At 36.0% G+C, this 13178-nt stretch overlaps 1 protein-coding gene and 1 pseudogene across 5 annotated transcripts in view; one reads left to right on the plus strand and one right to left on the minus strand.

The window, feature by feature from the left end:
- Positions 1-645: 645 nt before the first annotated feature.
- dennd3b (DENN/MADD domain containing 3b) overlaps positions 646-13178 on the plus strand; it is a 29418-nt gene continuing 16885 nt past the window's right edge. Inside the window, exons 1-6 of one of the 5 annotated variants that reach the window (XM_058747549.1) lie at positions 646-717; positions 4181-4307; positions 10667-10791; positions 11268-11532; positions 11818-11933; positions 12889-12995. In XM_058747549.1, coding sequence (XP_058603532.1) covers positions 10708-10791; positions 11268-11532; positions 11818-11933; positions 12889-12995 — 572 coding nt within the window. In that variant the 5' untranslated portion in view covers positions 646-717; positions 4181-4307; positions 10667-10707. Of the gene's footprint in view, positions 718-4180; positions 4308-7072; positions 7210-8871; positions 9834-10666; positions 10792-11267; positions 11533-11817; positions 11934-12888; positions 12996-13178 lie in introns of those variants that run through there. The other 4 variants (XM_058747548.1, XM_058747550.1, XM_058747547.1 and 1 more) reach the window with 4 other exon arrangements.
- LOC131521668 (serine/threonine-protein kinase pim-2-like) lies at positions 5576-9776 on the minus strand (annotated as a pseudogene).

The following is a 13178-nucleotide window of genomic DNA, read 5'->3' on the forward strand; positions in this document are numbered from 1 at the left end:
GCGCTTTAAAGCAGGAGAACTAGAGGTTTTCCCGGAAACGGCGGTTGGGCTGTACGTTACACAAAGCAGCGCTGAGCTTACAAACGCTGCTTTATCAGGCATATGACTAGATTAAACGAAAATGACATCGAACATTTTCTAAAGACAGTTGTCCTTCAGAAATACAGTGATATAAAAACACCTGCACCTCGTTTTGATTTTAAACGTGCATTACGTGCTCATATTAAACGAAGCAAGAAAATCGGTCAGTTTTGATATTGTAGCGGGTTGCGACAAATAAATAAATGCACAGCACAACAACCTGAGCCCAACTTCATTACTCATCACCTTAACTTTAACTGTGTTTGTAGCCGGCGCCACTAACAAGACCGATAAACAAACACAGACCGGAAGTTAACTTCGGTCCAGGCGCGTGCGCCCGATGAAACCGCCTATATATATATATATATATATATATATATATATATATATATAAGAAAAACATCACCAGCTGCTAAATTCAAATCTGCATTCACTGGCTGGCATTGAGCCAGAGGAACAAGTTTTTAAAGCACTGCGCTTTATAACCAATCACATACGATTCTGTTGAGCTTATGCAATGACCAATCAGAAGCGTTCAGATGAGTCATAGCTGAAACACGCTGTCGCGCGTGCTGGCTGTCTGAATTCTCTGGCTTCTCTCCTCAGAAACAACAAAGTGAAGATGTACGAATGCAAGTAAGATATTAATTTCACAGTGTAAACAGCTTTAGAGATTATTATGGCAGTTTTTGAGAGTGCTTGAACTCGCTGGACTGAAGTGAAAATGTTCTTTGATAATGTAAACGTTCTTTGCTCTCTTTTTGTTCATGAAAGTGTTATAGGCTAATTAACTTAGTTTTTTATTAAATTCACATTAAATACAAAGTCAGTCGTATTAAAAGTATTTTATGGTATGACACCCATATCTGGTACGTAAGTAAAAATAGGAGCTTTTATGCGTAGTTAATAGATTACAGTATTAGACTACTTTGCCCATCGTCCATTATAGATCAGCTAACATAATCTATAAAGCAAAATGCATTTACTTACACATAGTTGAGAATCGAGATATTTCATGATATATTTTGGGGATATGTCGAATAAAAAATTAAAACAATAAATTAAAAAAAAAACCCTGCTGAAAAAAAAAACAATAGACACCATAATAAAAGTAGTAATGGTTTTACTGGTTATAATGGGACTTGTATTGGTTTTACTGGAAACTGTAATGGGCCCTGTTGGTCTCTACTGGCAATTGGTTGCCTTCTATTGGTGACTTGTTAAAACCAATAAATCCTAAAGGAATATGTCCCAAAACACACTACAGAAAACCATTTTAATGGTTAAAAGTTGATGGTTTGTAATGTTTGTAATGGTATTTGTAGTGGAAACCATTACAATTTTATGTGATGGTTTTTTTTTTTTTTTTTGCAGTAGGGACATAAGCCTATATCAGTTATTGCAGTGGTATTGTGGCTGCTGTGTGTCACATGACAAGCATGAGAGTATTAAAATTCTGCCATCACTTACTCCTTAAGCTGTTTCTAACCTGAGATTCGTTCATCTTTTGCACACCAGAAGACATTTTGAAGAATGTTGGCAACAGTTCACGGATCCACCGATTTACATAGTAGGCCTATGAAAAAAAAAAATACAACTTGAAAAACCTTTTTTTTTTTTTTTGAGTACTGTCAGGATACGGCTGTTTGGACAGATTTTGCATAGAGGTGCGGCGCTTTCAACTTTAAAGCCAAGATCACGGCACAGGCATTGTAACGTTAGGCTATTTGATTTTATCTGACGGTGGCTCAATTAGAAATCAGGATTTTTGTGCAGATTAACATCTTTGAACGGAGAGCTGGTTATGTAGTCTTAATGGACCGCGTTTTGGTCACTATTTCTTATTCATCCATATTTGGACCAATCAGACACACCATTTTGCATTGGATTTAACAAATCAATTAGTTATGAGATTAACAAATAGCCACAGACCCCTCACCCAACACACATACTGGGTGCCAGTTTGTCTGTCAATGACCTCAGGCCCCCGGTTCCATGGCAATTGATCTGATGACACTAGTTTTATTGCTCAAAGGAATGCGGGCAAAGCAACACTCACTTCATATCCCCTTAGGAAAGAGACATTATGCCATAAAAATGGACTCTTCTCTAATTAATTCATAGAAAAACCTTTCTTTGAATGAACACACATATCTTCAGGTCACAAATTACATGAGTTTCTGGTTCTGCCAGAAAATGTCCCTTTACGATTTTTAATCCTTACTACATGCTCTAATGCATTAATACTTAGGAAAGTATTTTCTGTGGCCACGAAAATATCCTTTCTTAGAGTTGATAAGAACTTACACTGAATGTTCGCTGGACGAACAGATCAGTTGATGGCAATTTAAAAAAAAAGGTGCTTTTACTGAAGCACCTTCATTAAAATGGATAGACAGTAATAGAGAAGAAGACCACTAGAGCATCACAGACCATCAACAAAATGTGAGTCACACCTGGGTGAATATTAAAATTAATATTATGAGCTAAAACACATTTTTGCATTAAACTTGAAACTTGATGTTATGGCATTGAGGTAGTTTAGAGATTGTGAGGCTCTGATTTGAAATGAGAAAGACTCTTTAGGCAAATAAATACCAAAAATATAATGTATTGTATTCTGATATTATTATATTTAATAAAATATAAAAAACTTAAAAGATTCTGGCAAACCCATTGTATGGTATGTTTGTGTCCAGCTAACACCATCAAAGATCCAATTAAAACTGACTGCAGTGAGGAAAATATATGATTCAATATTTGCTTAATGCACAATATTTCTCTGATACTGAAATAAAAGACTTACAATGATAGGCTAGATGCCCAGAATGTAAAATAATCCTTTCCAGATTTAGGTGAACACTGCTATTCCTAATAATATTTCCAAACCCAGTAAAATATGAAACAAGATGGTGAACGTTTCCACATTACCCCAAAATTAATATTGTATCAGAGAGGGGAAAAAACCCCCATCAAAGTGGGACAGTTTGCATTACCCCCAGGACCACCTGATATTCAGGAATTTAGACACCACATAGGCCTACTGGTCAAATGGTGATGCTGGCTGCTGAAGAGAGCTGTTCCATGATCATGTTTAGACATCTTTAAATGACAACCTGGTCTCATAAAAATACGTACCTCCGCGCACTTTTTGTGCGACACCATTTTATGTACCTTGCTGCACGTTTCGCCGCAGTTTCAAATAGAAATGTCCACTGAGTGGCGCTAAAACACAGGTTCAATATGTAAACCCTGGCACATTTTTATTACGTAGATATTGGTACGTATTGCTGTTTTTTATTACGTTGCTTCAGATACGTATTGCGGCGGTTCAGAATTCAAATATCCGGGGACTGTCGCTAAAGGTTAATGCTCTATCATGTTGGAAATATGCCCTACACCAAATCCAGCCCTAAACCTACCCGATAGTGTTAACAAATGCAAAACTGATATAAAAACGTATTAGCTGATGCAACTGTGCCATTTGAACTTCCTTTTACGCAGATTTTAACTGCTTTGTCAAACCGTAGTTACACGGGATTCGAACCGGTGCTTCTCGTCTCCTAAGTCCGTCTCCGTACTCCGTGAGCTCCCGAACAAACTTATCATTTATGAAAAGCCATAGATATGAAGCTGGATGTGTGCGACGCTAACGTTCAAAAGCATCAGTTTTCAAATCTCCCAGCATATTAATATTGTTTTGAAGTCATAGCATGATATTCTTCAAGTAATTGTGCAAAAATTACGCTTTATTAATCGCAACTCTGAAAATATGTTCATTTATTTTGGAAACTGCAGTGATATGTACTTATTGGAACGTATTTCATGTCACGCAAAAAATGCACCCAGGTACGTAAATGCCATGAGACCAGGTAGCAACATGCACTAAGAGAAATATGTGTTGGAATGGGAATTTAGTTAGATTTCAGTTACTTAAAGGGCAACTAAACCCTAAAACAGCGTTTTTGAGGTAATGATCTGTTGTGTCTTTATTAGTGCTGTGCATTGATTCAAGTAAATGTTTTGACATTTGGTTATAAAGTGTTTTAAGTGTGTAATAATATATGGTATAAAAACGTCTGAGTGCTGCCCTCTTCAGGTTGAACGGTGGCTACTGCAGTTGAATTTTCCTATTGGACGTTGCATACCCCTGTGAGGTATGATGGCTCTTACTAACCACGCCCCTGCAGGAGCTCACCATGCCCTTGGCCTTCAAAAGCACTGTAGTGAGTCAGGAGTCGGTTCGTCCCCTCTGTCTCCGCTGGGCTCTGCACACTTTTCCAGCATTTTTCAAATATTGCCAGTTGGTGGAGTTAGGCTCTGACCAGGGGTTTAGTTACCCTTTAAGATCATGGGAATGATGTTAATTTTGGTCTTCGGAATTTGCATAACAAAACACTGCAAATCTTGTCATCATAATATTGTTTCTTTATATAAAATGTAGTATTAAAAGTATTAATTTTATTGAGTACAGAAATGACTGCATATTAATTTTGAGTATTGACTGCATGTTCATGTTCAGCCGACTGTTAAATTGTATGCTAAGTGCACAATGTATGTGTAGTTAACTGAAAATATACACATTAGGCCAAGTGTGCTTTATAAATCTTATAGTTAGTACTTACCACTGTCGCCACGAAAGCTTATCATTTGCACATGTTTTTAAGCCTTTCCAATTTAAACATTCAAGAAATTTTAAAGTATTCAAGCACAAGAACTCAACTGAGTACTCACGAACCGTTTTCGGTGCGCCCACAGAGAACCGTGCCTCAGAAAGTGGGCAAACACCGAATTTAGTTCTCTTTCGCATCTGCTTACACTTGAACAAACAAATACACAAGAATTAATCTATATTTCATTTATACAGTGAAGACTATGCAATGATATTTTACATTTGATTATTCGGTTTCTGTACCTGAGCACCTACAATTTTGAAAAAACTTAAACATTGTTTAATTTGTATCTTTGTTCTATTTATTTTTTGTGCTATTTACACAATTTCAAACAGGGCCCACGGGTACAACGTGCACCGGGGCCCCGCAAACCCCAGCTATGGCCCTGCTTACTACAGCTAAATCAAAAATTCTGTCAAGCTAACATAGGATGGGTTTTTGTAAACAGGTTTTTTTTAATGTCATTTTGATATTTCTGAATATTTGTATACACTCTACACTAAACTTTTGTGTCATAGATTAGTGTATAGTGGTGAATGGGAGACTAATTTGATGTATTTATTTTAAATATATATAGAGAGAGAGAGAGAGAGAGAGATTGATTACAGCAGTCCAGTTTACAGTCTCTCTCTGCTAATATAACAGTGCATAATTATCTTAATACAAATATCTTAATACATTTTCTTAACATTATACTTATAATTCTATTATTATACTATTAATACACTTATTAAACTTAAATCCTTATAAATATCTTAATACAAGTACAAATATCCTAATACTTAACACAAATATCTAGAACAAATTATAAATACAAATAATGCCACTTCAAGGTGCCAGGTGTGACCAGGATGCAAGACACCAAGGCCAAAGTGGAGGGATGGAAAGGCCACTCGTGTCAGGCTGCCAGACCCAAAGCCGACCAAAGACAGAAAACAACAGAGTAGCCAAGACAGGTCTTACTCCACAACCTGAAAAAACAACATAAATCAGTGTTATTTATCTAAATATATTACATTTAGAGTAATTTGACTGAGAGTTGTGGATCACCTGGCAGCATTCTGTTCAAAACGATGAGAGAGATGTCTGATTATTAACTTATATGTTAAACCTTTTATATTTATATTTCAAATTGTATACTTTCATATTTAGAATTCAAATTGTCCAACTTTGTTCTTTGATGAAGATCTCACCTTGTGACAGGTCAGGGTCAGGCCAGTCATTCTTACTGATCTTTCTCATCTGCATAATACCCACACACCATCACGAACAGCAGGATCCCCAGTGACCAAACTGTCACCAGCTTCGCGTGGTACTTGCCGTTGACATCAAACTCTGGTGGACAGAATATTTCTGTGCCTAAATGGAAGAGATTTTGATATTTAATGCATTTCTACAGCAGGATGTGTTTCGGTGAGTTAAACAACCCGCTAGGAAATCATCAAACATACCATTGAAGGCTATGTAGGTGGAGTCCTTCATGAGCATGCCGCACCCGAAGTTGATCAACTTGACCTCCAACATGTTCGGGTTCACCAGGAGGTTCTCCAATTTTATATCTCGGTGGAAGATGCCACGCTCACAGCAAATGTTAGTTTGCAGCATTAATGACCTGCCACATAACATGTCTTGCCATCTTCTCATCAAGCTTTCGTCTGAGCATTAAACATGCTCATGCTGGGCATGGGCCGCTCTGAGATCATGACGTAGTGGTCCGGGTCGTCCTGCCAGTCCAGGAGTCTGATTATCTGCGGTACGCTGGGGCCCGTATTGACCAAGAGTGTCAGGCCAGTCTCTATGGGGAGGTGTTTTGGATGACCAGGCTAAAAGAAAGAAGATATGATGCTTGGATGGAGGTGCTTTCTCAAATTAACATGGTAGAAATGGGAAACAGTGACTGAGAAGCAATAATATTTAGAGCACAGGCTACTTACAGCTCCGATATATGGCATATTTGGTGTCTTGTCAACAATTTTCACAGCCACCTGTTCAACAAAACAAAGAAATAATAATTAGCATGTGCATAGAGATCATTCCAGTCACGAATACTGAACAGGTATTGAAAGTTTTGTATGTAAAAAAGAAAGAAACCTTTAGGCCATCCTTGCATCGATTTCCTGCATACACACAGCCATAGCCTCCTTCATCCAGCTTGTGGCCAAATTCATATTGCCAGAAAATGTGTCCTATTGAAAGATAAACAAATGTTGAGCATGAATTTTTATGCAGTTTATAATTTGTAATTATATTTTACTTACTAATTCTCATATATTTATTATTCTTACTGTCGTCTGGCTCCTCTGCTTCATTATCTTCAGTGGAGCTAACTGGATTTTGGGCATCCTGATGTTGGAGGACATCCTGCTCCAGCTGTTCTTCTACAACAGGGAGGACTTCAGAGGCTGGAGCTTCATGAAGCTCATGGATCTCTACAATAGGGATGTGTTGTAGAGAGGTCTGATCTGAAGAGGGGAATACCAAATAACATTAATCAAGTCAGATAAATAACAGGAATGAAATATTGCATTATTCAAATTAGAGTGGTTCTTCATTTAGGGGAACCTTTGAAAAACTGGGAATGTGTATTGTTTTAGATTATGACAGTAATCTTACCCTTGTCCAGCTCTTCCACCTTGTCAGCTATAGAGGAACTAACTGAAGCATGGACGTCCTGAGGTTGGAGGATGTCCTGCTCCAGCTGTTCTTCTACAACAGGGAGGACTTCAGAGGCTGGAGGTTCTTGATCTTGGATCTCTACAATAGGGATGTGTCTGATCTAAAGAGGGAATATTAATAACAAAGATATAAAAAATGATGGGTTTTTTAGACAATGTAAATCTATTTCTGAATTAACATTCACAGTATTGACTGTTTTGGTAATGACACCTAAAGCTATCTTAAGAATCAGTATAATTTTATTATCATCGAGATACTAGGCTTACTTAATTTACTATTACTTTACTATTATTTTAGGCTTCATTCTAATTTTAAGGTTTTATTAATTTTGTTGTGTGTTTTTGTCTTTTTTTTTTGTTAGTTATTGTTTTGTTTTTGATTATGTATACATAATATTCATTTTTTTATTTCAGATTTAGTTATTTTAGTATATCAAGTTAAACTAAATGAAAATGAGAAATGTCGCTTTGACAACTATTTGCAATGATTTTACTGTTTTAAAATATTTGATTTAATTTCAGCTGAAGTTTATATTATTTAAAATAACGAAATTTATTTTATGGATTTAGTTAACTGTAATAGGCTAAAAATCTGCAAAGTGTCACTCTAAAGCAGGCATCCTCAAATCTGGCCCACTCCTGCAGAGTTTAGCTCTAGCCCTAATCAAACACACCTGAGCATGCTAATCAGAGTCTTCAAGATCATTAGAAAATCACGGGTAGGTGAGTTTGATCAGGGTTGGAGCTAAACTCTGCAGCAGACTGGCCCTCCAGGGAAAGATTTGAGGAACCCTGCTCTAAAGTATCTGGGCCAGTGATTTTTTTTTTTTGTTGTTGTTGTACACAGAACAACAGAAGGTTCCCTACTTATAATTTCCCTTTGATCAAAACTTTTATAATTAGCCTATGTGATTTTACCATCAGTAATTCTCAAAATCGATCCCGCCTCACTCTGGTTCCCTTTCTCTGCCTTAGCCACATTGTATGTTCCTCTTTGGCAAAAATAGTGATGAAGGCCACATCTCCAAAACCTCTTCTTCTTTTTCTCTCGTCTCCCTGCCCCCTTTCTCCCTTCATTTATCCCATCAGCACCAGCAGGTGTCTCATCGAGCCGGTGGTGGGCGGGTATTTGAGCGGCACACAGGGGTGGGGTTCGTGTGCACGCTCCACCTTAAACGCTTTCTTTAGTCTTGAAAACAATCCCCTGATAACGCAGTTTTTTTAAACTCTGAAAACAGATTACACAGAAACTTCAACCAACAAAATGAGCAAGTGAGCTCCAAGCCTTGGAATACTAACACGTGGCACGTTCTAATTGTGTTGTGACGGCACTTTTGAATAATAACGTTCATATCTGTCAACAACAATAATTTTAAAAAAATAATTGTAATGTCTGATTAATTACTTTTGTTTTGTTATTATTATTATTATTATTATTCATTAGTTGCCATTGCAATCTCTTATTTTTACCTCATCAAAAAATAAATAAATAATAATAATAATGAAATAAATAAATTCGGAAAGCATCCTGACTCAACTGTTTGTTTAAAACAGTAGGCCTAGCTAGGCTAATACATTAAACACAATAAAGAACGCTGAGTTGGCATTTAATCTCATCCCTTTATCTTATTTTATGATATATAAAAAAAAATCTCTGAATACACACATTAGGCTTTATTAACTCCAAAATCAACAACCGTTGACTTAACATTAAAAAACGGTCAAGCTAATATATGGGATGTGTTTAGTGAACGTTTTATTTATTTATTTGTCTTTTTGACATTTCTGAATAACTCTACACTAAAACTTAGTGTCATGAATGAGTTAGGATTACAGTATGTTGTCTTCTCACATCAAAATATTTGAGGGTGAATAAATTTGAATGTTTTAGTAACATTTTTAGCAGAACAAAAAGTCTTGATGGGTATGAATGCTTCTAGTTTAAGAAGGGTTATTGAAATAGAGACAAAGACGTATCTCCAATGAAACCAAACAGATCATTCCAGACTCTGGGCATGATTCACAAACAGTCGGGAGTCTCGGATAAGGAGTGACCTTCATCCCGGAGGCATTGCTCTTCTCATCTAATCCCAAAACCTCTGGCAGTCTCATCTCTTCTCAGTTTATTAGACACACAGCAGTGTCGGCGACGCCTGAGAGCACTTGTCCTGTAAAAACACTACTTGTCAGTCATGTTAAAGGTAGCACTGGCCATGGAGCTCATGTAGTGCCTGTTGACTGTAGAGCGCAGGCGCAGATCGCTCTGCTCACTGGAGCGTGTCGGGCGAGTGGAGTGTATCCCGTTCTTTTGTCTCTCCACCTGTCCCGTGCGTAATTTCACTTTCATAATACCGGTGATCGACAAAGGTGCGTGCATTCTTATATTTCCAGCAAAGATGGGCATGTAAGTGGTTAGAATATAAACTTTAAGAAAAAGTGTACAATGTTATCGCCTTGTAGGCTATATCAACTTTAAAAATATTTATAGAGAACTTCAGCTATACTCTTCGGTTTTTTTTTTTTGTTGCAGTTATTCCTATTAGGGTAAATACTTGAATTATTACAGTTACCATGCTTGAATTAGCAAAAATGTTAATAAATTTAGACAAAATAAAAGCAGTAACTAATTATCTGAAGTTGAATGCATACTGTATGTTTCCGCTGACTACAGTTAAATATAATTTTTTTTCTTTTTTTTAAATTCACTTACAGCTCATTTGTTACAGTTTTTTTATATTTAGTTTGGCTTGCACATAATTATATTTTTCAGTTTCAGTTGTGGATTGAATACGTTTAAAATAGTACTTCCCACTTCAGTTATTGAACTATTCTAGCCTAAGCTGTTCAGAAAGAATTATTATTATTATTATTTTTAGGGATTTTAGACTTGCAACACACACACATGAGTCATATTTAACCCTGGAACTTCCCAGAGCAGGAAAATGAGATTAGTGACACATCTCTTTTATCTGTGGTTTCTGGAGTGCCTGTGTAATAGCCTTCTTTGTTTCTTCTTTGTTCCCACAACCATGCTGTTGTGTTATCCCTGACTTGAGGTGTTAATGTGCATATAACTTAATATTGCATCTTTAAAGTTTATCACACATAATCTGTTAAGAATTTTTTTTTTATTTCTTTGAGATTTCAGTTTGCAACCCAGGAACTAGAAATAAGGGATTTCTTCATGAATATGAATATGAATATGTGCATTTTCTTCATTAATCTTTCTGTTCACAGATTTTATGAGAGCTGTGGGTTCACAATCCTGTTGATTCCCAATGGCAGACGGTCTGCCTTCAGGATTACTGGAAGCATGTATCGTTGTTGGTCCTGTAAATGATAAACTGAAGGAGCTGTCCCAGGTAAAATAATTTCTGCGACTCTGTTATGAGGGGTAAGGCACTGCCTTAACAACAGCGGATCTATTTATTTAAAAACATCATGTGCATCAAACATGATGGGACAGGCCCAGAGCTATAGACTATGTGATGGAATTCCTGATTTGGCTGCATTTTATTTTAATTTTTTTTCAAGTTAACCCTTAATTCAAAAAATAAAATCTAGTTATTTTATAGAAAATATGAATGATTATTTATCATATATTAATTAGAATAATATTTTTTTATTTTAAAAAAGTTTTCAAATTCATAGAAGTTCATAGGAGCAGTTTGTGAAAGGTGCCAAGGTACATACAATTATTTTATTTTATTTTTTATTTTTTTGCACCTACAAAGTGAATATTGCTTTAGAAAATAAAAAGGGTTTAAAATTATATTTACATTCTCATCAGATTAAGTCTCCAATCATATCAGTGGTCTTGAAAATGCATTGTGTCCAGTCTTTGCTGCAGGTGAAAGGAAGTCCTCTTCCGCTGCTGGATCCTGAGGTCCTACAGGTCCATGCACCTCCATTTGTGCCTAAAGAGAGTCTCAGTGAACCAGCCGAGAGAAACTTCAGCCAGACCCAGCAACAGCGCTTCTTCATTAAGAAGAAAACTGATAGACCTGGTATTAAGGCTGGAAACCCCAAAGAAGAAACCACAAAGAACGTTAGTGTTCCCAAAGACCTGGATCTGGTGGCTCTGCCACAACTCTGCTTTCCAGGTGAAACAAATTTAAATGCAAAAGCTTGTCTGGTTGTTGAATCATGTCAGTGCATCTGCTGCAATCTTCATACATTACACAGTATAATACTTGAGAAACAGTTTAAAATCTCTGTAGAAAATGGCAAAGGTCAGCTCACAGCAGTATAAAGAGTATAAAAATAAAGTTGTTAACTGACTAAAGAGCAATTCATACTATAAATGTGAAATAGTTCACAGCAGCTGCTGTAACATTAGTTCAGAATGATTAGATTAGACTAACATTCATTTCTTTATTTTAAATCAGGTGGACTTCAGGTAACTAAGGAGCAAAAGGATGAACAATTTCACTTCCTAGTCTTTACTGACATGTTTGGAAACCAGTCTCATGGAATAGTTCTCCAGTACTATAGAGCAACACAGGTCAGACAGGTTTTTTTTTTTATTACCTAGCCTCTCATTATGGTTGTGTATTGACAGATCACCTGTGCTGAATTTTACCTGCTGTTTATTAGTGTGTCCCAAATAACTGTGATGTTATAACTGGAAGTTGCTCTAGTTTTTCTTAAAGTTTATTATATATTTACACATACTTATATACACTGGGTGTGTATATATATTATAACTACCAATAATCAGAAAGGGTGCATGCATTCTTATATTTTTTGGCATTTGCGTGGGAAGAACATAAGATGCTGAAGGAAAACTTTAAATTGTTAAGATGTAAGATTATTTATCTGTTCATATACAATGCCAGCTACTTGTCGATCTTGCAGTTATTTCTATAAATTTTAATACTTAAATAATTTCAGTTATTGTGCTTGAATTAGCAAAAATGTAAAAAAAAAAAAAAAAAAAGGCAAAATGAAGTCGAAGGCAAAGTGTATGTTTCTGCTAACTACAGTGAAATATGCAAATGTTGTTTTTCTATTGAATTTTTAGGCAATTGATTCACAGCTTTTTTCTTACTGTTTTGCATGTTGTGGCTTGAATATGCATTTAATATAGTAACATTTTAACATACCCTATTTGGTTATTCAAAGTAAGACATAGGTCATATTAGGACATTGGACATATTAACAGAGTAGGACATCGGACATGCATGAATCATGAATTTCATCACATTATATAATATAACTCTGACCAATCATGTTTCATATATATTTAGGATGCACATGCACGCACGCGCACACACACACTCACACATATATGAATATCATTTGTTTTAAGGTCCCAGAATAAAACTAATCCCATTGATTAATGAAATTGAAATTGCGATTTGGAGTGCTTTCCAGACTATATGGTGGTGTTCTGATGATGCAGTTTTGATTAAGGCACTGACATATTCAAACATTTTGTTTTAAACACTGTTATACAGGAAAGAATGCAGAATGGACATCGGTCTCCACAACTCTACATTGCTTATGCAATATGTGTTATTTCAAAACATCCATATTACAATGCACTCAAAGACTGTCTGTCTAGGTAAGATTCAAGATATTTATTCAGATTTATTGAAAAACAATAACATTTTTGGGAGACCGAGGAGAATATATAACAAGATGTTTATCAGCTGTCCTAGATTCTTCTATTCTGCCTTCATAAAATACTCAGTTTGTCCATCCTTTAAAAAGGAACACCTATAACACATTTATTTGCATTAATTGA

This window comes from Onychostoma macrolepis, chromosome 16, assembly GCF_012432095.1.
Source record: "Onychostoma macrolepis isolate SWU-2019 chromosome 16, ASM1243209v1, whole genome shotgun sequence".
NCBI classification, from domain to species: domain Eukaryota; kingdom Metazoa; phylum Chordata; class Actinopteri; order Cypriniformes; family Cyprinidae; genus Onychostoma; species Onychostoma macrolepis.